The sequence below is a fragment of the Trichoplax adhaerens genome, genomic scaffold (assembly GCF_000150275.1).
Source record: "Trichoplax adhaerens TRIADscaffold_38 genomic scaffold, whole genome shotgun sequence".
In the NCBI taxonomy this organism is placed as follows: Eukaryota; Metazoa; Placozoa; class Uniplacotomia; order Trichoplacea; family Trichoplacidae; genus Trichoplax; species Trichoplax adhaerens.
The window spans coordinates 346,555-372,965 of NW_002060978.1; the positions used below are offsets into that span (position 1 = coordinate 346,555).

Consider the following 26,411-nt stretch of genomic DNA (forward strand, 5'->3'; position numbering starts at 1 on the left):
AATTTCAAAGGATTTCTAGGGTCGAAAATTCTTGTGGCAGGTAGCTTAAAAAATTCACGTCTATGATTTATCATTAGAAATAAGTTAGCTAGGTAAATTTAATCATATCTAATTAAAGAACCTAGCCGATCCATATTTAATCTTAAGAAATTTAATTCTAAAATAATAAATTGTCCAAGTCAAGATGAAATTAAAAAAGCTTTATCTATGAGGTTTTAGAAAGGTAGAGGTATAACTCAATAACAAGTATTTAAGATAATATACCCTTAGCCGGATAGAATCATCGGTTGCTATTTGTAATTTTTAGATACATAACGGCAACAATGCTGCTTTTAATCTTGTAACAAACGCCATGGAAACAATTTTACTCAAATACGAAATTAAATTATCCTAACACACGAATCTATCTACTGCAGATAAAATTACGAATTTATAGTATTAATATGAATGACTAACTAAAATTAAATTATCTAATTCAAATCGAGCTATCAACAAAATCAATACGTGACTTATCGGTACTTCAATTATTATTTGTTAACAAATACCATTCTTAGTAAAATTTATATCTATAAATGAAGATAACAAGTAAACTTTCATGATATTTCTGCAAAGCCGTAACGGATAGAGTAGCATCATTTCATTTACATCTTTATTTAAATCAGTCATAAGAAAGCTAGCATAATCTTACTTTCTGACTTTGTTGATATAATTTAATTTTAGATAGAAATTATTAAATTCTTGCTGCCATGGATCGGTATGCTAATGTATCCAAGGATATATGCCATGTAGAATGTCTTCTGCATAAATTAATGGGAAACATTTCTGATGGTGAAGAAATCTTCCGTCGAGGTCAATTGGCTATTGCTGGCATATACATTTTCATAGGCATCTTGGGACTGATTTTAAATACTGTTACTATTGTGATTTACGCTATAAAATTTCGGACGAAAATTACGACTTTTCATACTTTAATAATGAATCTTGCATTATCAGATACTCTATGCACTATAGCTATTATTTTGCTTGGAGCTAAGACTATTCTCATTGACATGAGTTCGCGTTCTCAGCCTATTGATACTTTGAAGGCAGCACTGTCTGCAAATAACGCGATTTGCAAGTTCAGTTACGTTATTTTCTATATGACTAACTCCGTATCTACGCTAACTATAACTGGAATGGCCGTTGTACGATATATGTCTTTACTTGCAAGAAATATTACTGAATATCAGACATACAACGCAAAGCCAAGGAGAAGAATTTTCGTTCTGATTATAATATGGGCCTTAGCCATTAGCAGTGCAATTCCAGTTTTCAGAATTGTCGAACTAACTCCTGGAGTTAAAGTTCGCTGCTTTTTCGCAAATTATCATGATGAAGGCTGCTTTTATAATTTGGGCTACATTATTTCGATTACAATACTTTTATGCATTATTCCTATGGTAACGCTACTGTACTGCTATATTTATTTAGCTAAATTTTTATTCCGACAGCAAACAGAAAGGAGGGAATCTTTCAGTGAAGCGAATCTAAACTCGACTGCTTTTCGTACTCGTAGTATTAAGGAAAGACGAGCAGCAATATTAGTAATCAGTGTTACAATTATATTTATTTCGACTTCGATTCCTTTTATAGTTTATCAGTGGATCATTTCTGTTAGTCAATGTAATGCCGATGAAATATTAATTTTCTGGATGTATAAGAGTTCATCGAACTGGATATTTTATGAAATTGCTCATTTGTTATTTATATTGCCTCCTATATTGAATCCTATATGCTATACATGCTTTAATAGTAATTTTCACAACGCTTGCCGATCAGTACTAAAGAATAGAAGGCTTACCAGAGAATCTCAGTCATCGACTAAATCAAGCTTATTGAACATTTTAGACCGCCTTATTTTCTATGCGGAGAAATTAAAAAGAGCAAAATAACCTAAATAGAAATTAATATGGTTTATAAAAGCATTACTGTAATTTCCGCTAATCGTGAATTTATTAAGCTAATTACCATAATTAATAAATTTTTAATTTTCCTTATAAAAAAGCTGTAGTCGTAGTTATGTTGTTATTAGTTCTTGTAAAAGCTATTCAAGCTATTTAGAATTAAAGTGAATGAAATATTCAGGGTGATATTTTACAAGATTAAGATATTGAACGAATATTACCCGAAAGTTATAATTTTTAAAGCGCTGTGATTTGGGCATTAATGATTACTTTTGAATAATATAATAAATATAATTATTCAATTTATTTACCAATGCATTCATAATTGATTTCATGTCCATAACTAATAGATAATGAGAGGCATAAAACAAGGTTGCTTGGGTTACTAATATTGTTTGGTTTATTACAAATTATGTTATGAACATATGCATTATTTTTTGTACCTTATATATATATTTTTATACATTGAAGTATAGGGGTGAAATAAATAAAAATTTGTGCAACTTTTTGATTTAAAATGATGAATTAATACTTTTCAATTGAAATAGTAATAATTTCTCATTTGTTATAAACAAGAATATAAATAAAATTTGTTATTACTTCATGCGTATTTAAAAAAGATACCAATCGTGATAGATTTATAATGATACTTTCACTAAGAACGAAAAAAGGCTTGTAATAATTTATAGCTAAGTTGCTTGTAGCCAAAAAATTACTTGGAAAAATGTCATGGACAACCGCTTCCGATTTCTACTTCTTGGATTCGATTGTAATGTATAAAGATTTATTGCATCGCCTTCACCTGTTAATATACTGCCTGTTGAAAAATTTAGACCTTCTATTAATCTGCCTAAAGAATTAATTTAGCAATATCTGATTGCACGACTTAAATTTGAGAGTCTGCCTCTCATTAGATTTCGCATAGCAGAAATTGTATTCTCCAATATTTAAAAGATTGAAATGCATAGAATTAATAACGTAGCGTATTGTAACTTATGACGCAATATTAAGAAACATTTCATGAGTCTAAAGAAAAATTTGCGAATTAAAAAGATGCCTAATCAGGCATAGTGGAGTATGTTATATCTCATATGTATTTTGCTGGAAAAGCATGATTACTTGTATGAGTAGAAACAAGGCTTTAGATTCTCTCATATTATGCTTTCATTTATGCTAATACAATATTGTACTTCGTCATTATTTGCCATATGGCTTAGATTAATCCTGATGAGGAAGCAAAATTGAGTTGAAAGCAAATGTGAAATATTTGAAAGAAATTTTATAATTTGATTGACTTGTTTCTTGATATGAAAGGTTTATTGAATAATGGCGGATTAAATACTTTTTATACGCCTGTTTTAAGAGCCCAGGTAATATTATCTAGAAGTAAAAAGCTAAGCATCATGCAGAATATTCATTGAAGGAACGATATTCTTTATTGCTATCTATTCTTAATACATTAGGAAAGTAGACGAGTGTAAAACTATGATGACTGATTTAAACAATTCCTCTATTATTCTTACATGCAGAATACGTAGACATACCTACTGCTTTGAAAACGCTAACAATGACAAGGTCAATACTGTTTAATGCAAAATAGATTTTGCAATTCAATTATCAGTGTATGATTTTACATTATTAATTTGATTAAAGAATTGCATGGATAAATCATAGCTTTCAATTACACGCCTTGTAATCGTCTATGTGTTATAGTAAAGACCTGTAAATAAAGTACAATAGTCATTTTACTCTTATTTTAACCAAAAACAATTTTTTTCGCTAGATTTTTTACTTTGGACAAGTTAATAATTTTCGTTTCTACCTGAAACTAAAATTTATTAAGCTTCAATTACCATATATATGTGATTGTAGTCTTGCTATGTTGTGTTTATTTTATCGTAAATCACAGATTATTTCTCAACCAGCAAAACTTAATCACAGAATTTTTAAGCTTTATTATTTTGATATTATTGCAATAACTAAAGATTTCGATGAACAGGTCTCTTAAATTATGGCATATAAGTTTAACTACTACTCGGTAGCTTAATATGTTGATAATAATAGCACGTATATTCAATTCATTCTTATTGACTAATTTTACATCCAAAAAAAGCTGTAATAATTATTTATCATTTAAATACCATAAAGATTAGTTTATATAACCTTTAGATTTACTTTATGATGGAGTATGCTTAGTTGAGCCTGGCTTTAAACTTATCTATATTTGTGTTAGCAGTACTCTTCATAACCCATAAAATTCCCGTTATTTATTACTCCTGATCAAATATATAAAAGCGATACGCTTTCTTGAGACTGTTTATGTTCTATAAATGTTGAAGGAGGTTTAAGACTAACTAGCCGTAAGCATAATTTAACTAAGCCTTAGTAAAAGGTAGCAGCAAGACCGTTATGATCTCTACCGTAAGAAAATCAAGAATGCTCGCAGGTGTAAGCAAACTTCCTTAATTATGGGCACCAAAAGCTTATAACTTTTGAATAGCAATCCTTCAAAGATATTACGGAAATTGAGTGTAAGAAGAAGCAAAACTGCACTTAGTTCAATAGTGCAAAAATTTGAAACAGAATACTTTTCCTCTGCTAAATAGAGGTGGGTAGATAAAAAGACGACTTTTAGGCATGTTTCATGGAGGCATTTATTGTATCCTTTTCTACACCCTCTCTTAGATACATTTAATAATAATACAATTCTAGTATATACTACTGTGGATGGCTTTTTCACAAAGACTTTATACGACTGTAAATCTCTTCATCGCTAAAATTATTCTTGAATATCAACTTCGTGACCAAAATTGCTATGTAATGTTGATTTGAAACTCGATGTGACTCAGTATTATCATATAGTAATGTAGGTAATTGTGGCAATCTACCATATGTTTACATAAGTTTTCAGCTTTCAATTGCACAATTTGTTAAGTAATGATCACCAGGTCATCAAATGCCAATTATATTTATATAGCTTCTTTACTGTATTTTGATCTATAAAGCTGGAAAGCTTTGAAGTAACAGGACATTTTGAGTAACCAAAGAGTGTTCCTTTACCTTATTAAAGATCCTGTGTAATCTTCCTGCAGACACGAATTTTTTGAAAGAGTTGTATGTATACCTAGTAAAGATCTTGTGGACAGGTTTATTGCTAAATAATTTATGGTAAGATTGGGAAAAATAAATTAATTGTAATTTATTATCAGCGGAGGCGGCAATTGTTTTCATTATAGCTAATTTTGATTTGAACTTTCGCTTGGGTGTTGCAATCGTAGATAGCAGTAAAGATAATTCGTAAGCTAAATTTTATTCGATAAAAAGCATTTTTTTACTATAACATTTCCTTGATAAATATTATAAGTCTTCCGCATTTAAAAAATCTATCTTAATTTTCGCGAAATATTAATATCGGGTTCGTCATATATACCTTTCATAGAGAGCCCTTTAATGCGGTAGATTTCTCTTACATTAAACAATAAGAGAGATGATGATTATAAATTTTGCCACACTCGGTTTGCTGTAATCATGTAAATTGCTTGCCGATGAACGTCATTTAAGTCTCTAAAAGTAATATCAATTCTTAGTATAGTTATGCAAATTGCTAATATCTTATTGAAATTGCTTTGTTTACAAGAAATATATTAATTGAGGAAGATTAGGATTTGGAAACAAATGTTTATCGATTAGCGGTCATTTACCTTATAATGATTTTAAAGTTATCAGTTCGGTTTCACTACTGCTTGATCAGTATTTGTGTAATGCTTATCTCTAATCAGATATTGCAGTTTGTATGGGGTAATCGTTAATTACTAGAGTAAAAGTTGGTCATCTTTAACCCAAATTTAAAAATACATCTTCGTAGGCCCACGCTATTTTAAGATTTGAGGCTTAAATAGACCATAAACTCATAATATTAATTTCTATAAATAAAAATTTAGTTTTATAGTTAAAAAGCTGCCCGAATAGATATTGTCATAAATTTTCAAAATTAAATAAACGTTCAAATACTTTAAAGATTCATAATATTAAAGTTACTGTTGATTCTGATTAACGAACTGAAAAATATGAAATTCTAGAAATGTTCTTGCGTCTTTTCAGTATTCGATGGGATGATGTCTAGTAATTATAACATGCTAAACATATTTAGATAATATTTAACAATCACTGCAAGGTAGTTCATAAGCGGTATCGATATTTTCGTATATGGGATTAGAACTAGTATATTCTTTAAATGTGTAACCAAGAATGGTGCAAAAAATAGATCGATAATTTTAATACCAATCTGTATTTCTATCTTTTTCGTGATGGAAATACTCAATTTGGAAATTAATTTAATTTCATCACGGAAATATTTCTAGGATTATAGAGGAAAACTTTGTATAAATAGATAATTCGATTTGTATTACAATACTGTTAAAGGTATCTTGATACTAGGTAGTGAATCACTATAACATAACCCTTTTTTACTACTTAATTTGCTATGAAAGAAATTTTACGACGCCGTTGAACTTTACCGTTTATATAATGCTATGCTACGTTTTGAGGTGTCATTCTCGTGATCGCAAAAAAAACTAATATTCAACCTGACGTCGCAGCGAATTAATAAACTGCCATATGTTTCAAAGTAAACAATGAAATTTAACGCAATCAAATATTTGCGAGCTAAAATTTTTTGTTGCTTTTTGAACTTTTAATAAAATTGCTAAGAAACAAGGTCTATTTATCTACTTGTTTCCTTATGTATATCCTGCTATTTGAAACTATACCGCATACCACACATACGTTATATTGGAATGCAACCGATCACTAAATTTCAAATTTAGTAGGAAATTAGAACTTTATTAGATCTTTGTACAAAGATAATTTATAGACAGCTCTACTCTACTTGAATATAACTACAAGAAAGATTTTCTAGACTGAAGAACTGAATCTGAAGTTGCTTACTTAAATAATCTATAGCAATAGTACCTACAGTCTGCATAACATTATTCTAACATATTTTAAAAATTATCTGATTATTGTTAGTGACAAAATTTTATAGCAGATCATCTATAATCGAACATCATAACTGCTACAATAATTTCGTCGACATTATTTTTACCAGACAAAAACATGATAAACTAAGCATATCCTAACGTATTATATTAACATTGCAAATAGTCTACCAACCAATGCTAAGTTACGTTACATGTATAGCGAATATATTGCTTCCAAAGCTGGAGCACCAGTAATACATTTTGTACCTAAAGCAACGGTTACGATGGTTAATGTTATGTTCAATTAATTTCCATATTAGGGATTATTACTGGTTATGCTCACCATTTTAGGGGTAACTACTGTCGAGAGATTATGTTTTAAAACATATTTACTGTTGTCGTGGCTTTATTAACTTACCTAACAATTATAGAGTATCGATGTATCAAATATACTATTATAAAAAGGAGATATAATAGAAAAAAGAGGAATTTTCGGCTTATGCTAAGTTTGAAGGAGTCTTTAAGTTGCTCGTAAGCAATTTGTTATTTATTGTTACTCGTTGCTGACGTAAAAGTAAAGGAGATTTCTTTTAAGTTTAACTTGCAGTTGTGACAGTTAATATCTAGTCAAATCACAAAACTTCCAGCTATAGCCAGATATTATAGCCAGGAAATTAAAATTTTATACCTTAACGGGCTATTATATAGTATATAATAGCCTAGTATAATTTGTCTATGATTATATTGATGATTAGCTAGTCGCAATACTAGTATACCGTTCACCAGCTGTCATAGCTATATTAAGGTGGAAGAAATTGTTAATATTCGCTTTACAAAGCGATTTGGTATTTCTAAAATGATTGACTACAAAAAGATTAACTTAAGCATCTTTAAAGTTAATAAAAAGAGTTTATAGTAATTTAGATAGATATATTTAATGGATAAGCTCATACTAGTTAGTTTTTGGCTTGTAAAAAGACTTCAGTATTTCTTTTTAATCGTAGCAATAAGTAAGAAATTTTTTCTTAGTATGATTCAACTTGACTTTAAATTACTGTAATATTTAGATAATATCATTAAAAGCTGGCTAGGATGGTATCTAATAATGGTAGCAATCTTTCGCATAGCGATTGCATGTTATCAGAAGTATTATCCGCTAATCCCAAGTTGGATTTAAAGATTGCTACTGCTGGACAGAAACCTATTGCTGCAATTTTTATCTTGATTGGACTTCTTGGAATAGCCTTTAATATATCAGTAATCATAACTTTAAGGAAGAAGCCGTTATCTGATCGAGTTCGAGAAAATCTCTCCAATTTATCCTCCTTTAACACTTTGCTAACTAATCTAGCTGTAGCAGATCTATTAGCAGCCATTGCTGTTACGCTAATTGGCGTAAAGACTATTTATATTATAGTCGCAGCTGAGGATTCATATAACGAAAACAAGAAAGCTCCATCTAATATTAAAGATCTAATCACTGGTTCTAATGGAATCTGTAAGATAAGCTACCTCTTCTTTTTTCTAACAAACTTCGTGTCCATCCTAACGGCAACTAGCATGGCAGTTGGAAGTTATCGTGGCATCGTCATAGGCAGTATGCGTCGTGCTGGAAGTACCAGATTAAGCCGTAAAAAAATGGCTTTACTTTTGACAGTAATATGGTGTACGGCTATAGCCAGTTCCATACCTACATATTATATAGTCGAAGTGACACCGGCAGTATATAATCGCTGTTTCTTTACACATCATTTGCCTAATGGATTTTCTACTTTTAATCTTGCGTTTACTATATTTATAACGGCTATCTTTTACTTCACACCGGCTTTCGTTATGATGTTCTGTTACATTCGCATTGATAGAGAGTTAAAGAAACATTCACAACTTAAATTACAAACACTAGCTACAACCAGTTCTACAAGGTTTAGCAACGGTGCCGAGCAGCAGAAATATCAAAATTCCAATAAAAAGGCCCAGAAGCCAGTTGTTGTGTTATCTATTATCGTAGCAGCAATTTTCTTAATTACAATGTTGCCGTTTATGGTTTATTTGTGGGTTATAGCTATTAGTAAATGTAATGCGGATGAAATTTTACAAATAGTTTTGGTAGATCGATCCCATTTGTGGATTTTATTCGAGGTTGCTCATATTCTTTATGTTATGCCACCGCTGGTTAACCCGATATGCTATTCCTTTTGCATTCCAAGTTTTCAACGAAAATTTAAGGAAATGTGTGGAGAATTTAACGAGGAAGATTCTTGAAAGGTTAGAATAACTAACATGTGTATAAGCAATGAACAGTCAAGATGTTTCACATTCATGCATGTAACGGTCACACTACAATCTGCATATGCTAATATTAAAAAAATTAAGCCCTTTTGGTCTAATCCGTTATTATACACTAAAATGAAAGCTTTTCTCAAATTTCGAATATGCAATGGTCTATAGGAATAGCTAAAGATCATATCAATTTTTACATTTGCAATACTCTTAGTTTTTTATACTGCTACAGTCCGCAGGAATGGTTATTGGAGTAACATTACTCTTGTTGATATAAAAGAATAAGGTGCTGGTAGATTGTACCGATTTAAATTCTCTTAAAAGGTGTTACAGTATTACCGTACAGTTAGGATAGTTTAATAGTACAGTATTAGCTAATACGTATTTGTAGTGCTAGGTAAGATAAGTAATTCCTTAACGTGGATGTTATTTGTGGTAGTTTTTTACATATTTTATATTGATTGCTATTATGTGTAGGCAGTAGTAAGATGATTCAAGTTCTAGCTAATGATAATTGATCTATACAACATACATGCTAAGATAAAAATTATGCAGAAATAAGAGATTAAAAACATCTACTGATAGAAAATCTATGTAAGGATGTCGCGGTACGAACTACCGTGAAGAAATAGCTATCTAAATTTGGTTAATATAATATAGTGATAATATATTACATCTAGTTACTTACAATAGGAATTACTCTAATTATAAGTGTGTTACAGTAAATTTTAATGCTGTGTTGTAATGTGTACTGAAATGATTCTGTGAATGGACATATTGTAGTCCGACTATGAAAAACTAGTTAGTAGATGTTCTCACCTAAGTATTTTTATAAGATGACTTGTGAATGTTAGCTGCTGTAGAAGGGTACATAAGCCCATCAGATAGTTGAATAAAGCAGTTCTCAATTGTCTAGTTGAGTTTAACGTAGAATATAAGGCTTCTAAATTCTTGTGAGGTAGTTAAGGGATACTGAATCCCGGAGACTATAGTAAATTAGAGATTTATTTTACGTTATCCTTGTCACGAAGCTGGTTTGTGACAAAGGAACATCTCAGTTCGATGTAACGCTCCTAGTAAGGTAAAATAATAATACTGTTGTTGTTTATAAATTAGAGGGTTCCTATATAAACGGTAACATTAGAGTTGTGTTGTACGGTGAAAAGTTGTAGATAATTCTATGATATTAACAGTTCTATCTTTACGATACTTTGCTGTGTATGCTTGACGTTTTGCAGATGAGCAATCAATTCATTAGTTAATTATAGACTTTTGCCGTATGTTTCCTTGTCGCAGGGTTTAAATTGTGAGAAAAGGTAATCGAAGATTCACTGTATTCGGGAGCAAGTACTAGAATGAAAAGAATATCAATGCTATAAAATATCGAACGGAAAAGAAGATCTGGCATTACGGGTAGTATATTTTACTATATTTTTACTATAGAGATTGACTGAATAACGATTTCTAGTATTAGTCTACATACAGTACTGTAGTTTCGCACATTACAAAAGTCGCAAATGGTTTGCAGAAATTAATAGTTTCAAGATCGATAGGGAAAGGAAAAATAGATTTGCATTTATTTGCTTTTTTGCATTGCATTCTAAGATGATGATGACGGAATCTTTTATTAACATGGCAGAACACTTATAACGTCATCAAAATCTAGTATAGCTGAGGAGTAAATAGTTATTAAGAATAGCTTTATTGCTATTACTATCTAATAATATTTCATTTAGTGTCTATTTTAAGCAACTAAAACCTTGATTAAAGATAATCACGTAAGTTGATTCACATTTTCATTTCCAGATACTAAAATTATGATGGTCTTCAGGTAAACCTAAAAACCATCTCTTTAAGCTATTATTACTGAGCAATGTTATTATTATTGGTTTGATGAATTATTACTGTCATGCTGAATAAATTGTTCTTAAAAAATTTTCATAGCATTTAGAACTGTTGTTCTGTATAAATGTAAGCTCCGCATTTGTTTTCAACTAGCATATTGACTCCTTATTCTCAATACTATACTTAATATAATAAATCCAGACTTCAGTATTTTGCAAGGTATAATAAGCTTTGTTCTTAAATTTTTTCCCGTATTGGATGAAAGGCTTCGTTTGTAGAAATTTATTATCGGATTATGGTAGCTAAAAAATATTATTTAAAGTTCAATACCTCTCTATCTTATTTTCGAAATTTCATTACTGTGAGTAAATCTGTTAATATACGAAGGTGTGATTGTCTCGTAAACACTGTCTACTTGTGTTATTAAAGACACATATTGCTTAAAATTGACTCATTTTATTGATAGTAAACACAAAGTCATTGTCATATAGCGTTATAAATATTATAAGTTCCTTAGAGATGGCAATAGGTTAGATTTTAGTATGAAATACAATTTTACAGTAAAGCTTTCACACGCGCTGCCGCATTATAATTCAACGAACAAGAATATATTGTTATCTGGAACGCACTATTAAGGAACACCATTTTAAACTGGCTCTACATATATCGGTAAACTACTCTATTTTGTTGAAAGTAAAATAGACACTTACCTATGTATATCTATTATCGAAATTAATAACAATAAATTAGCAATAGAAATTGTGGATTAAGCAAATATCAGTGAGAGTGAAGCTAACCAGAACATTATGCTCTGCTGTTAGCTTATTTACAAAATTTTTCAAACTTGTACATATTGTATTAATTGTAATGATAAAATTTTCTTACTTTTTCATCAATCAAGGTGATACTACTTTACAGGTTGGCAGAAATTGAAGGAACCTATTATAAATCGTACTATTAATAGCGCCTACAGTTAAGTGTAACAAATGCATTATTCCTATGCATTAAAATGATGTTTCTACGTGGTAAAGAATTGCTTTGGCAACATCTGGCTAACCTGTGCGTGGGCGCTTTTAACAATTAACTTAATAAGCGCGTATTAAACAATAATCTAGTGTTACACTACATTATAAAACTAAGGTTTTGCATGCTATTAAAGCATTTCTCACGAATGCAATCTAAGTTGGATTATCTCGAAACGCAAATTTTCTTTCGATTTTTATTCCTAGAACGCTTGGTGATATTATATTCCAGCTTAAAAGAAATCAGTCCCAATAAATTTTTTACCATTTGATAGAAGATCGCGTCTAGTTTGCATTCTTTAATGGTACCTATTTAATTTTTTCGCATTTTTTACATTATTGATATGATGAATAGAACTGTTGCTCCGCTAAATGGCTTTGGAAATGATTCCTTAACCGTAATTAATCTATCAACCGATGATGCATTAATCGTAAGTGTATCTTATTTAGTTTTCGCAGCGATCGGTACAATATGCAACTTATTAACGTTAATGTTAATTCCAAGATTAAAAAATTTACATAATGACATTCATTGGCTATTTCTAAATTTATCAGTCATTGATTTAACCTGTACAATCCCGTTATTGGTTTGGATTTCATGGTCACTTAAATCACAAGATAACGTTCCTTTTATGGATTCATTATGCAATATCATTAGCTTTATTACTATGATGAGCTTCTCTGCTACATTATTTACCCTAGCAGTGGCCTCAATTGAGGGCTTAACTTCATTTCTGGTTGTTTATTACCTACAAATGAACACGAAAAGATTTTCTACACGATTAACCAATATCGCTATTTGGATTATGGCAATATTAATTTCGTTACCCAATTTTGTTATGCACCGTCATCCATCTAGCTCGTTACAGCATTGTCTACTTTTACCATTTGGTAATCTTGTTAGTCCGCTTGACCGAATTTACTTTGTTGTTTCAATAGTTTCACTCTATACTGTTTTATTAATTACAACCTTGTATTGCTACAGTAAGGCTTTCATTATTATGCGTACTAGGATAAGATCTGCGGAACGGACACAATCTTTAGGAATTATTGACTCTCGACGAAGATCAAAGCAAAGCCATATCTTTGCTTTATTTACGTTAACGATGTTCTTTATCTTAACTACAGCTCCCTGGATGATTCTCATTAGCTATCTTACTTTTACTAATTTAACCATGCAGGTAATTAATAATCATTTCTCAGTTCACGATTGGATATTAGCACATCTCTTCCGACTTTTATATATATCAACTTGTTCTGGCATTCCAATTATGTATAGCTTGGTTAATCCTCTCTTAAAGAGATCATTTTTAACATGTATGGGTAGCAATTGCTGTTGCTGCTGTGAAAGTGAAATTCATAAAGACAATGCACTAGACAATCTGTTTGAAGAATTACCGCTAACACAGAAAGAGGAAGAAATAAGTGGAGTAGAATAATGCACGATTTATCTTTGACTCGCTTAGCAGAATTCATCATGCTACCAAGACCAATTTAGCGATCAATTTCTACTTTCATTTCCAGCCGTTACGGATACCGTTGTTAAATTTAAAATTCGAAGAATAGTGCGGATATTTTTAGTTACTATGATTTCTATTTACTTGAATTCGAAATTATCTTAAAATTCCTTGTGAACGTTCATTTATTCTGTTTTGAATGTGTAAATCTGTGTATAATATATTACCCTTTCTTCTAGCTATTGCTGTATAAGTATACACATATGTCCGGCAAAATGTCATACATAACTGATTCAAATTCACTATTAGGGAGGAAACAATCTCTAAATATTCCAATAATAGCATTATCTATCATGTAAGAAGATCCTCAATGAAATTGATGACCAGTTAATGCCGTACTAGTTTAGCTGTTTTGAAATGTAACTTAGTATTGTGATTGTAGACTGTTAGCCATGTTTAGTATAATGTACGGTAGATACTTATCCTAAGAGATATTTGCCAGCCATAACTATAGACTGTAGTGGTATAGACTCTATGCTAGAGTACACATGACTATATACAGTAAGGTGTTGAGTTACTAATAAGGTTATAGGTAAAAATAGAACTGTAAATCATATATTAGGATATGGTTAATTCATTGCACCTTGGCTGGTTTGAATAATGTCTACTTAAATACTGTAGTCGTATTCATATCAGATTAATGATAGTCCGCAGTAGAATAGTGTTACTAAGAATAATTTAACTATGTGTAAAATAAGGTAAAAGGTTGTCATGCGGATTGTAGCTGGGAATGCTACGAAAAGTATAAAAGCATGCAACTTTAGATTATTCAGTTAGTTCGTTGTAGAAGTCTTTAGTAGTAGTATTCGGCTAGAGTAGAACTGTGTGTAGTAAATCTTTGCATAAAATTCAATAAAGCCTTTATTTTTCTAAAATTTGGAATTTCGTGATCGGTATATATCACAGCTATATATCTTTCATCACGCCCTTGAAATATTATTATTTATTTCGTTGAAAATGACGTATTTAGTTTAGACATTTTCTATTGGTATAAGTTGAAATGTTAGAAGATAAGTTTAATTGATTTAAGTTAAAGTTAGGCGTGATGTCAAAAGATTTCAAAATATTTGATATGAAGCATTCCCTGTAATGATTAGCTATAAAAGAATTTCATTTCTTAAATAAGTCGGATCTTTGGCCAGTGGCTAGATAAAAGTGATCATTACACAGATGATATTTAAATAGGTTACTAGTAGCATTTTAGTTGAGGCATTACAAGATAGTTAGCAATATCTTTTACAAATTAGTGAACAATATAGCCAAAAATATTTGTTGTTGCTTTATCTTTCATTATTTAACCAACCGAAACCGTAAGATTTTGTTGTATTAGCATAAGGTTATTGTATTTTGCCGTATTTTGCGGAGAGAATATACTTTCGTTAAGTAGCTCCCATATCGCCAAAGTACCATAAAAGCTAAAGCATGAACTGAATAAGCATGTAGAGATAGTTTAGTACATAAATCTTGATCTGTAGTTCTTCTATTAAGATATTTCAGATAAAAATTTGCAAGACTACATTTTTAAAAATTCTGTTAAAATTATTATAAATGTAATTTATTTTTTCTTGATACTTTAGAACGCATAGCTCATATCTACTGCATTGCTCAGTGATAATATTGTAGGTTAGTTCTAGAGATTCAAATAGATGTAAAGTTGCGCTATCACAGTAAAACTAATCAAGAAATTTCATTTTATTATTCTGTTCTTTTTATTCGCGTTGCTCGTGTTCAATAACTCATATAAATATTGTAACTCGGCAAAAGATCCATTAAAGTACGTTACAGAACTTTAGTTCATAATTTCTAGTCAAGTATATCAATTTTTGACCACATAAAAAATATAAATTAATATTAACGATAATTTCTAATGAACAAAACAAATATTTATGAGTATAGTTCGGCTGAAGATGTGAATTTTTTAAATTATCGCTTGATTATGGAAAATTTCTAATACAGAATATTTAATGCGTATGAGTAAAGTTAATTAATTGTCTTCAAGGTCTGCTTAATAGATTTTAATAAAAATAAATTTTAAAACTGTCAAATTTAAAGACATATTAGTTCAAAACAGTACGGAAGACGAATTTATACCGAAATGATAAGTTGATTAAGTAAAATAATATTTCTACTAACCTCTTCATCAGAGAATAGAAATAAAATATAACCTACCTCAGTTTAAGATCAGTTTACGTAATCGATAAATTATGATTACTTATTAATTTAATAGATGCTGATATTATTGCTTAACAGTTAATTAAAAGTTTACGAAATAATGTGTAAGCTAGGGAACTTTTACGCAAATTATTGATTTTACTTTATTGCTGTCACAAAACAGCTTTGCAACAAGATAACGCAATATACGATCAATAAGTCAATTCCTTGAACCACGTATCAAGGAACGATATCTGCACTATCACAAACACTTTTGCTCTACTAGCAGACTACACAAAAACTCAAACGCCTCGTATTTTACGTTAAACACTAAGTTGGAGAATTCTCTTTATTTCACGATATACTGCATTTATATACTACTCCTCAATAGTTCATGAGTCATAGTTAATACAATTAACATTAGAATCATTTACTGAATTAGATATTAATTTTAGCTACTGCTCCCTTAATGTAGACAACAGTATTTACGAATATAGACATGTAATGACTAATACAGAATAGTCGGATTACGATATGTCCTATCACGGAGCATTTCCATGATAATTTACGGTCTACCATAAGTAAATTACAATCACAATGATTCGAATTGTAAGTAGATGATTTGCATTCCCTATTATAACTATTAATTTCAGTATGTGTATAAGTGTCACTGTGATAAAAAGTCAGTGCTATATTAAAACACAGTATATCCAAATTAGAAGTTAACTAAAATAAGGATAGTCTAACAGAATTATCCTAACATAGATATTTCTACTGTAATACAGTATTTAACACTGTAACAATTGCGTATACTTTATACTTTATATCGGACAAGAATGATCCGCAAGCATCTAGTTTGAAATAGAATATAAATCAAAAGAGCTTTGATATTTAGTAGGAAGTAGTAAGTTAGTAATTATCCTATTTACGGTTTCCGATAGCAGTCATTATTTCTCTTCATGTTAAAAATAATTCATCAATTACAAGTGCCATATTTTTAAATATTATTGCAGTAAAAGTAGGAGAAAGTTACAGGGAACTATTAATTACAGTTCATTACAATGTCTGCTATCTTTAGGATAAAAGATAGCGCTTGTATTTTCTCTTTGATTGCCATGTTTTGATGTAGCATCGATTCCAACATCAACAGATAAACGATATTTTCATAAAGATAGACAGTAAATAAATATTTTAATAGCCTGAGATCTAATAAACAAATTAATTATTTGTAAAATGGCATAACAACATTAATCGATTGCGAGAAGTATATGTCAAATATCTGTATTTGGTTACTTTTCTATCTCTCCACTATCGCCAATTTTACGGTTAATAATTAATTAAATAAAATAGTGTATACTTACTAAAAAGCGGGGATTGAATTAAAATGGCATTGAACACTTTAATTAAATTTTTTTTTTAAATCTGCTGAACTATTAAAAAAGTAGTGCTTTTTCTTGAAATAAACCATTTGATCTGCTTCTTCTTAAACTTAAATTGAATAGTCTCTATGTAGCTATTACGTAATTCATCAATACGAAATCTTTTTCTAGGTGCATCGACCATGCTTTACATGTTTGTTTGAATAACTGGTTACATTTATGAAAATATTCAATCTATCAATATTAACCTGGCTGCTCATCAAATTAATTGCCTGTATCAAAAGCAGATGAATTTATAGTCCTCTTATTTATGTAGAGTAGTAAAAGTTCCTGTGAAATTTGATATTAACAACTTAGAAGATATAATGTAAAAATTTAGTCACCAGTAGGCCACAAATATGCATTTAAAATATTAATTTAAGTTGAAAATGAGACATTAGTTAGGATAACGATAGAAATCTGCTGTTAGTTCTAACTTTTTTATTTATAATGAGCATTTTATAGGCCCCTAGTTAGTATTAATTGCGTTTGTAATTTGATAAATGATTATTATATTATAATTTGTAATTTCGGACGATTTCAGAGTTGCATCTATTCAGGGAAATGTTTAATTTGGACCCCGGAGATAGATGTAAATCAAAGCATTGTCACTTCATTAAAATAGCTCTTAATTAAGATATGTTGATTATGTATCTTTAAAGGTCTATAAATATCGTACATATTCGTAATTACTCTTTGTCAATTGCAATATCCTCACTGCTATCACATTTGGTTCATAGTCTATTGATCTTACGGTCTTAAACCGACTTAGATTCCTGTATTAGTAAAGCGGTATTATTGTAATAATACATTTGGGCACAGTCTATCAGCTGTTAGTCTCGGCTGGCAATACTTGGAATAAGATTGAATACTTTACATCACCGTACCATCGTCAGCCATGGCCTTTTAGCGTATCTTATTCCATGCAAACCGTCTCACTGTTATGGAACAAATTTTTAATCTAAGATGGATAATAGGGATACAAACTGTACTTTAAATTGATTATTTGTTAACTAGAGATTTACTTACGTAGTTTTATCGACATAGTCAGCCATGAAATTGAATTTCTATTGCTACTAAACAAAATTTAACTGGGTTAGTTATTAACAAATTTTTATGGAATGCTACTCCAATTTCAAATGTAACATTCATTGGAAAGTTTCGAAGACCAGCTATTGAAATAAGAGCCCTTGCTTATGAGTTTCTAAATTGCTAACAAGATCAAATGTCTGAGTAACAATAGACTAATAATTTTCTATTGCTTTTAAACTACTACGCGTCCATTTTCCTGGAAGAATTAACTATATTAGTATTGTTAAAAAGATAGTAATTTGTACCTTTTAATAAAACACAGGTATAAAAATATATTATTCGCTCAGAAAAATACTGAACTCATAGATTGAAAAAATGTTGATACGATTATATCAAGTCGCTTATAAGTTAAGTTATTAAGTGTGCATTTCTTGTCACAGTATCACTATTATAGTAAGTTTAATCCTGTATCATCTTCCTGAAAATATTCACATTCAATTGTAATATACCGGTTTTAATATAACATTAATTTCCATTGATGACATTTTGATAATGCTTTTGAGATATGTTAATTTTAGTTTTATTATTAAAATTTTCAACTTAAACTTGTGATTTTCATAATAAGTAAGTTATTAGTGTATCCTTAGCACATTGTGTTAAGTAGTTCCTTTGTTACCGTAGACTAGACCATTTCGTAGTAGGCGTAGAACTGATGTAACGCCTTATTATAATATGTTATCTTTAAAGAAAAGGTAGAATGTTCGGAAATATAAAATAAAGTATTCGGAACCGTGATCAAATTTGTAAATAAAATACTACCGGTTAAAAGATAATAGTATTAATTTAATTAATTAATAGATTCTCTGATATCCTGATGGAGGGAATTGACTCTAAGATCCACACTGCTTCTTTCTAAAGAAAATTTATTAAAAGCCCCCATAATGATCACATCGCGTTAATTAACTTTGTAAATAGAATGGTAATTAAATTAACCAATTATGGTAACTTTATCCTATAGAAAAATTTAAAATCCATAGGCACAAAACAAGATGTTGAAAAGATTGGTAGCTGTCATACTAATTTTTAAAGAAATTCCTGTTCTTGATAATTGTAATGTAACTAGTATTGTGATTGTAGACTGTTAGCCTTGTTTAGTATAATGTACGGTAGATACTTATCCTAAGAGATATTTGCCAGTCATAACTATAGACTGTAGTGGTATAGACTCTATGCTAGAGTACACATGACTATATACAGTAAGGTGTTGAGTTACTAATAAGGTTATAGGTAAAAATAGAACTGTAAATCATATATTAGGATATGGTTAATTCATTGCACCTTGGCTGGTTTGAATAATGTCTACTTAAATACTGTAGTCGTATTCATATCAGATTAATGATAGTCCGCAGTAGAATAGTGTTACTAAGAATAATTTAACTATGTGTAAAATAAGGTAAAAGGTTGTCATGCGGATTGTAGCTGGGAATGCTACGAAAAGTATAAAAGCATGCAACTTTAGATTATTCAGTTAGTTCGTTGTAGAAGTCTTTAGTAGTAGTATTCGGCTAGAGTAGAACTGTGTGTAGTAAATCTTTGCATAAAATTCAATAAAGCCTTTATTTTTCTAAAATTTGGAATTTCATGATCGATATATATCACAATAATAAATAATAATTAATTAAATTAAGGTATTACTAATATTAGATCTTGATATTGAATTCAATATAAAATGTTTATTATCTCAGCTACATTATACGATTATTTTTTTAAAATTTACTTATTTATTCTATAATAATTTATAATAAATTCATGATATCTACAACGTGATTTCTATGTTATACTTGTAAGTAAAAGAGGAGCACCTTGAATTTTTCATTATTTTTGTATCGATAATAATATACAGCATATTTATTACCATATAATGAAACAATGAATGAAAAGTTTATTCTATATATATATATGTGTATATGACTACCTTTACATTTTAGCTACTTTAAAGATCAGTCAATTCTAGATTTCAGGACTTCAGTACCCGAATTTCATTGTTCATCGCTCGCTATAGCATCTTTTATCAGGTACAGCTATATGTGCATACAAGAATCTGATATTTACTCAGCAAAAAGCATATTAAAAGTATTATACTTACGGCAAATATGTCTTCACCAATTAAATTGGTTCGTCAAATAAATGAGTTTATCATATGTTATTAATAAAATAAGCATTAGATAAATAGTTATGCTTGAAATATCTCTTGTTTGATGTTTTTCATGTGTGCCTTTAATCATAGACTGCATATTGATTTGAATATAAATGGTTTTTAAAGAAGTATTTATTAATTAAGTTACAACTCTATGATTAAAGTGGACGGTGCTAACTGATGCATTCTCATTGCAAGTGCAGTCTTGGTATATTTTTAGTCGTTTATGAAGAGTTAGCGAAACGTTACAATCAATAAAGCATGTTACTAAATAAATTAGAAATAGAAAAAGATAAAACGTTATTACATCTGCAAAATGGCCGCATATTTGATTAACATCAATACAAATAGATATTTAATAAAGAAAATTGTAATTCAGACTTTATTGTATGACTACACTTAAAATGCTGAAACATTTAAAAAGCTGACAGGAATGTATTCTCTGTGTATGTCATAAACAAACGTTGTAACAAGAATTGAGCTACTGATAATATAAATACCGAATTAAAATCACAGCCAAGACAAGACTGGTATGTTTTATCAATCTTTTGTTATATGAAAAGACTCTAGTTACAAAAGAAATATTGCCTACCAGAACAAGCTTTTGTATTTATTTCTTTTTCCAACTCAGAGTTTATAATACTAGTAAACAAATACAAACGTTTCTCTATTTTATCCAATATTTTCTAATTCTCTTGTCTAAAACAATGCTTCGTTGTCGTAGCATTGCGTACGTTTTTAAAACTACGCTATCCAAACATGATAATGATAGCTTCATTAACTTTTGCAACAATAAGTTACTTAATCAACTTCATATACGATTTCTAAGTAGAATATTCTACGTTAGGACGAATATACTTCAGTACATATCGATTAATAAATTATAGGATTTATGTTTGACGATATTGATAGTTCTATAAAAGTACAAGGCAATGGCATCTAGACCAGTTATCAGAATTTGGGTTTTAATTTAAAGTTTAGATTAAATAAGCTTGAAATATTAATACAATGCCTCACGTTATGAGAAAGAAAAGAATGACTCAATTGCATCTGTAGATTAGGTATTTTATTTCGGTTCTCTCTTTTGTATTAAAACATATTTTCTCACGTATTCTATGATTACGTCGACTTTTCATTACTAGTTCGAGCGTTATATGATTTAAGTATTGATATATCAAAAAATCTGAAACCTGTAAATAGATGATAACGTTACTGAATAATTTAAGAAGAGATTAATCAAAAAATCAGATTAGACGTCTCAATTCTCCCGATTTCATCTCTATATGCCGTTTACCTGTCTACAAATTAGATTCCTATTTTACTTTCTACCTCCTTTGTACTCTTTATTTATAACTAAATGAAAATATAAGACTAACTTTATTCTTCGATGAATTCGAAAACCGAAGGAATTTCTAAACTGTCTGCACGTTACTTACTTCCGAATTTTCCGGTTATTGATAAACTTGAATTGTTGTGTAGCTCTTGATAGAATTATCGAATAAATATCGATGAATTAATTAGCAGACAAAGGCCTGAATTTTATTATATTACTTGGTAGAAATAGTATGTAATGCAAGACTTCGACTATTATAAAAAATGACTTAGTTTTGCTTAAAATTGATAGGATAATCCTATCTATGCAACAACGACTAAATTGAATAAAAATTTTAGTTCACTAACTAATATAACGAATCAGTACTGCATTGTTTATCCAAAAATTATAATCTTTTTTTGAGTTTTTTAAACTAAGGCTAATGAAAAATGAACAGGGCATAGAAGATTAGCATAGTAACTTATTTTAAATTTTAAGTTTTATAATAATTTGGCTCCTAATTAAGTGATTTTTTTTGATTAAATTACCATATATTGAAATATCATGTTATTGGACAATTACAAATTAAAAATTAATTTTCTGTATACCATGTAATTTACGTAGTGGTGACCTTGTTCGAAAACTACTTAGGCCATTTTCTTTACTGGTGAGTACCATTACACGATAGTGGTAACATACTAATAAACATATGAGCTACTAAAAGCTTTGATGCACCAGTATTTACAATGTCGAATGACTGATATACCGTAAATTTATCGATACATGGAAAGCTTATTGCTGTAAAATATATTTATCATTTCATATGGTAAGAAAATCTGGTTCATATAGAGGAAACTATTAGCATCTAACCCTCTAAGCCGCGGGGTACTTATAAAGTATTGAATATAATGTTGCTATGGCTAAATCAGCCGTGACTATTACTGGAACAATTTGCACCTTAGGGTGACGTCAGCTAATTTATTACTAAAAGGAAGCATTTCATCGAATATTTTCCCTTCTGAATCAGGTTTATATTTAAACTGAAGTAACTAAGGATTTCTCATTTTTAGTTAGTATTCAAAAAACTTTGCATTTAATTATATTTATTAGCCATCAGATAATGTTTTGATTACAATTATCTTCATCTGGCTGTACATTATTGATCAAAACAATTAATAAACTAATTTGTTATAATATTTTTTAGCTGACTGATGGCTTGAAATTTAATTTAATTTGAAGTCTATTTAAATTAATCAATTGAATTAATTTTTATACAAATCAGTTTCATTTGATTTCTATTTTTCGATTCATGCTCGCAATTAATTTAGATTTTTATATGCAGTAGGCCAAATAGAGACTGAATTTTTTTGATTATCACTTAGGCATCTTAATATTTGGTAGAAATTTTAACGTCATCACTTTTTTGTATCATTCAATTTTAAGATCTACAAGCCTTCTTTATTTTACGTTCAGCGATGAGTAATTCTAGTTGTCCAAAATTTAAGAATGAATGCCCAATAATTTTATAACAACTGCAAAATACTGATAATTAATGAACTAAACTATCAAGTGCAAGTGATGAAGAATAAATATCTGTATTTAATTTAATTTGGTCGAAGAGAACATGCGGCCTATAAAAATTATTAGTTTTGATTTTATTGGAATGTGACGTTTCAAAGTCAAGCGGTATGACAAATTGAGTTGACAATGACAATTGGCAGCTTCATTGGTGTCTATTCAAAATTTTATCCGTAGAAATAGTGCAATTTCATCTTAAATTTAGTTTATGTTCAGTTAGAATTCAGGAAATGTCGATTAATTTAGTTACCGTTTACAAGCTATCTTACTGAAACTTGTTTATTTCCTTCATTTTTTATAAAGAATATTTAGTTGGATCTCATCTATTAAGAACTTGAATAAAAAAATTGGTAAGAGGATGCAAAATGATACTAATTAAAGCAATAAACTATTGACTAGAAATGATTTGATTTGTTAAATACTGCACCAAATTGTCATATGAATCTGTGCTAGCGTTTGCATCTGTTCGTTATCTCTTTGACCTCATTAACACCTGACATTAATTATTTCGATTATAATGGTCTGTGAATCGAATATACAAAATGTTAATCTTGCTTGATATAATTAGTATAATAATTTAAAAATAATAAGTATTGCGTAGAGGCAAAAAATAAAATACTTGTTTTAACTAAATTTAAAACTACAAATTTGAAATAAACAGAGGTATAACAACAACTTTATGACAATAAAACTGTATGAATAGATTTTCATTTTTGATGTGGTAATGATTAATTACTTTCAAAATAGAGCAATAAAATTAATTCGGGCCTTAGCTCCTTTCTTTGATCAATACCATAATTAACATATTCTTAGATAGCTAATGTACTTTCTTTATTTCTTAAATTAGGATTGATGCGATTTTAATAGCCGATATTTTGAAAGATATTCGAAAGCTAGAAAATTCGATGCTGAATCAAGATTAAAGAGCCAGTTTATTAAGTTTTCGCTACAAAAGTTATTCAAGTGAAACTCATGTACATATATTTCTAAAATTTTTGCATCTCTTAAAACAGTTATTCACTAATTCAAGATCCAAAATTCTCTTCCAAAATCTGTAATTCATATCTGCTTGTTTTTGCATCCAAGTTTAATTATTGAAGTTTTTGTGTCGAAGATGATAAATTCTAAAATTACTGTGTTCGATATTGGAATATTTTATGCTGAAGCAAATACAACAATGATTGTTGGTCTCCTTGCGATGGTTTTAAATCTTATTGTAGGCGTAGCATTTATTAAAGGCAAGCGACTGAATACTCCGGCTTCGTTATTTTTGGCTAACTTAACAGTAACTGATTTAGTTTGTGCATTATCGTTAATTCTTGATTCTATAACGAATTATATACTCTTGAAGATGCCTATGAACACCCAATACGTTGATTCGCTTTGCAAATTTAGTAACTTCCTATGCGGTCTATCCTATATTACTTTAAGTGCAAGTCTGTCGGGCCTTAGTACTGAAAGATATAATGTAATCGTACGTACTAAGAGTAAAGGCTTCCAAATTAGAACTGCAAAGATCATGGTTGGTTTAATTTGGATTTATGGAGCAGTTGTTGCTACTCCTCTTGTATTTGTTTTTGGAATCAATGTTATTATCGAAGATAAAGTTACAAATTACTCTAGATGCGTTTTATTACCAGAAAATTCTACGTTTAATACCATTTATTATTCAGCTGGTTTTATAGGGTTGTTTTTATTGCCATTTATGTCCATGCTTTATGCATATTACAAAATTGCTATGAGAATATATAGTAATAAGCGTCCTGGTGAATCTGCTATTCGTGTTATGACTACTCGTGAAAAAAGCAAGCGCCGCCAAATTATCATTTTATTCTTTATGAGTATGGCTTTTATGCTGTCATCTCTCCCTTACTTTGTATTATTACTAATCGTTCCAATATATAGCCTAGATGGCATTAATATATATCATGAAAGTCGAATTTTTTGGATTATGTACGTAACTGCTAAATTACTCTATACATGCTCTTGTTTGTATGATCCTATATTGTATAATTTTATTAGACTAAATTTCCGAAAGTCGTTTAAGGACACTTTCAATCCTTGCAGTCCAAAACCTAAGGCTCAAATTCATCCAACTGGCTCATCAAAAGTGGGTACAACGGAAATTGTTGGCTTTAAGTGATAATCATGATCAAAAATTATTAAATATATCTAGGAATTTGACTATCGCGTGGCTATGGGTAATGCTTGCATTATATTTTATTTAAAGCCTAATTTTAATATTCGTAGAAATAGGCCTTTAGAAAATATTTTATGGTTCAGTATATCCTTGGCGTCTTAGTAATATTATCTGAATCACGAAATATCTGCTATGACATAACGCTACCCTTAATTTGTATTTATACAGCAATAAAATTAGCTTTAAAACACAAATGGGATAAAAAATTAAAATTCTGTAATAAATATCATAATATTGCGGAAGGAATTTACTGTATACTAGACCTACCTCCTAGATCGATTGTTATCTAGTGCGATTAAAAATTTCATGTTATGGAATGCAAATGCCTGCAATAGCCATTTTTACAGCTCTTAAAATTTGCTTTCATTATTCATGATAAAGTATAATAAGTATAAGCATTGTTAAAATGCTACTCAGGAAGGAAATAGTTAGCCAATTTACGCCTCGTATGTGTTTTTTAATTCATGTCAAAACCTTTAATGTCTACATTTACCCAGAAAAATTTCATGAATTTAGAACGATATTGTTGTTACAAGGTACCTGTGTTATAATTTGCTAGTCAGCATTGCTTATGGAAGTAAAATAGATAAGAATTAGAAGTAGTTCGAATGGAACTGTGGCATTTTGTTCCTAATATATGCAGTAAATAATGTAATTGTAGTATTTCCTGATAATATATATGAAGTAAATCTGTATTTTGATGTACGAGCATATCAGCAAAAGCCAAAGGTAACATTTCTGTTACCATTTAGCTTCTACTTACGCATATTTAAAAGTCCATCTATTATATCACATGAGTTCGTAATTTATTAATTAATTACTTAAATTTCTAAATAAGGTATACTCGTATTACATATGTGTGTACGCTGTAAAATTTCGATCTTTATGCAGGTATCTATTTATGCTATTGAATGGCTGAGAATGACTAATAAGAAAT

General features: G+C 29.6%; 2 protein-coding genes across 2 annotated transcripts; both read left to right on the forward strand.

Moving 5' to 3' along the window:
* Positions 1-8,014: 8,014 nt before the first annotated feature.
* On the forward strand, positions 8,015-9,184 carry TRIADDRAFT_62238 (uncharacterized protein; the record flags this gene model as incomplete). The annotated part of the gene is made up of 1 exon (XM_002118149.1): positions 8,015-9,184. The coding sequence occupies one exon, from the start codon at positions 8,015-8,017 to the stop codon at positions 9,182-9,184; it is 1,170 nt and encodes a 389-aa protein (XP_002118185.1).
* Positions 9,185-24,388: 15,204 nt separating this feature from the next.
* Positions 24,389-25,417, forward strand: TRIADDRAFT_62239 (uncharacterized protein; the record flags this gene model as incomplete). The annotated part of the gene is made up of 1 exon (XM_002118150.1): positions 24,389-25,417. One exon carries the CDS (start codon positions 24,389-24,391, stop codon positions 25,415-25,417), a length of 1,029 nt encoding a protein of 342 aa, XP_002118186.1.
* Positions 25,418-26,411: the final 994 nt, after the last annotated feature.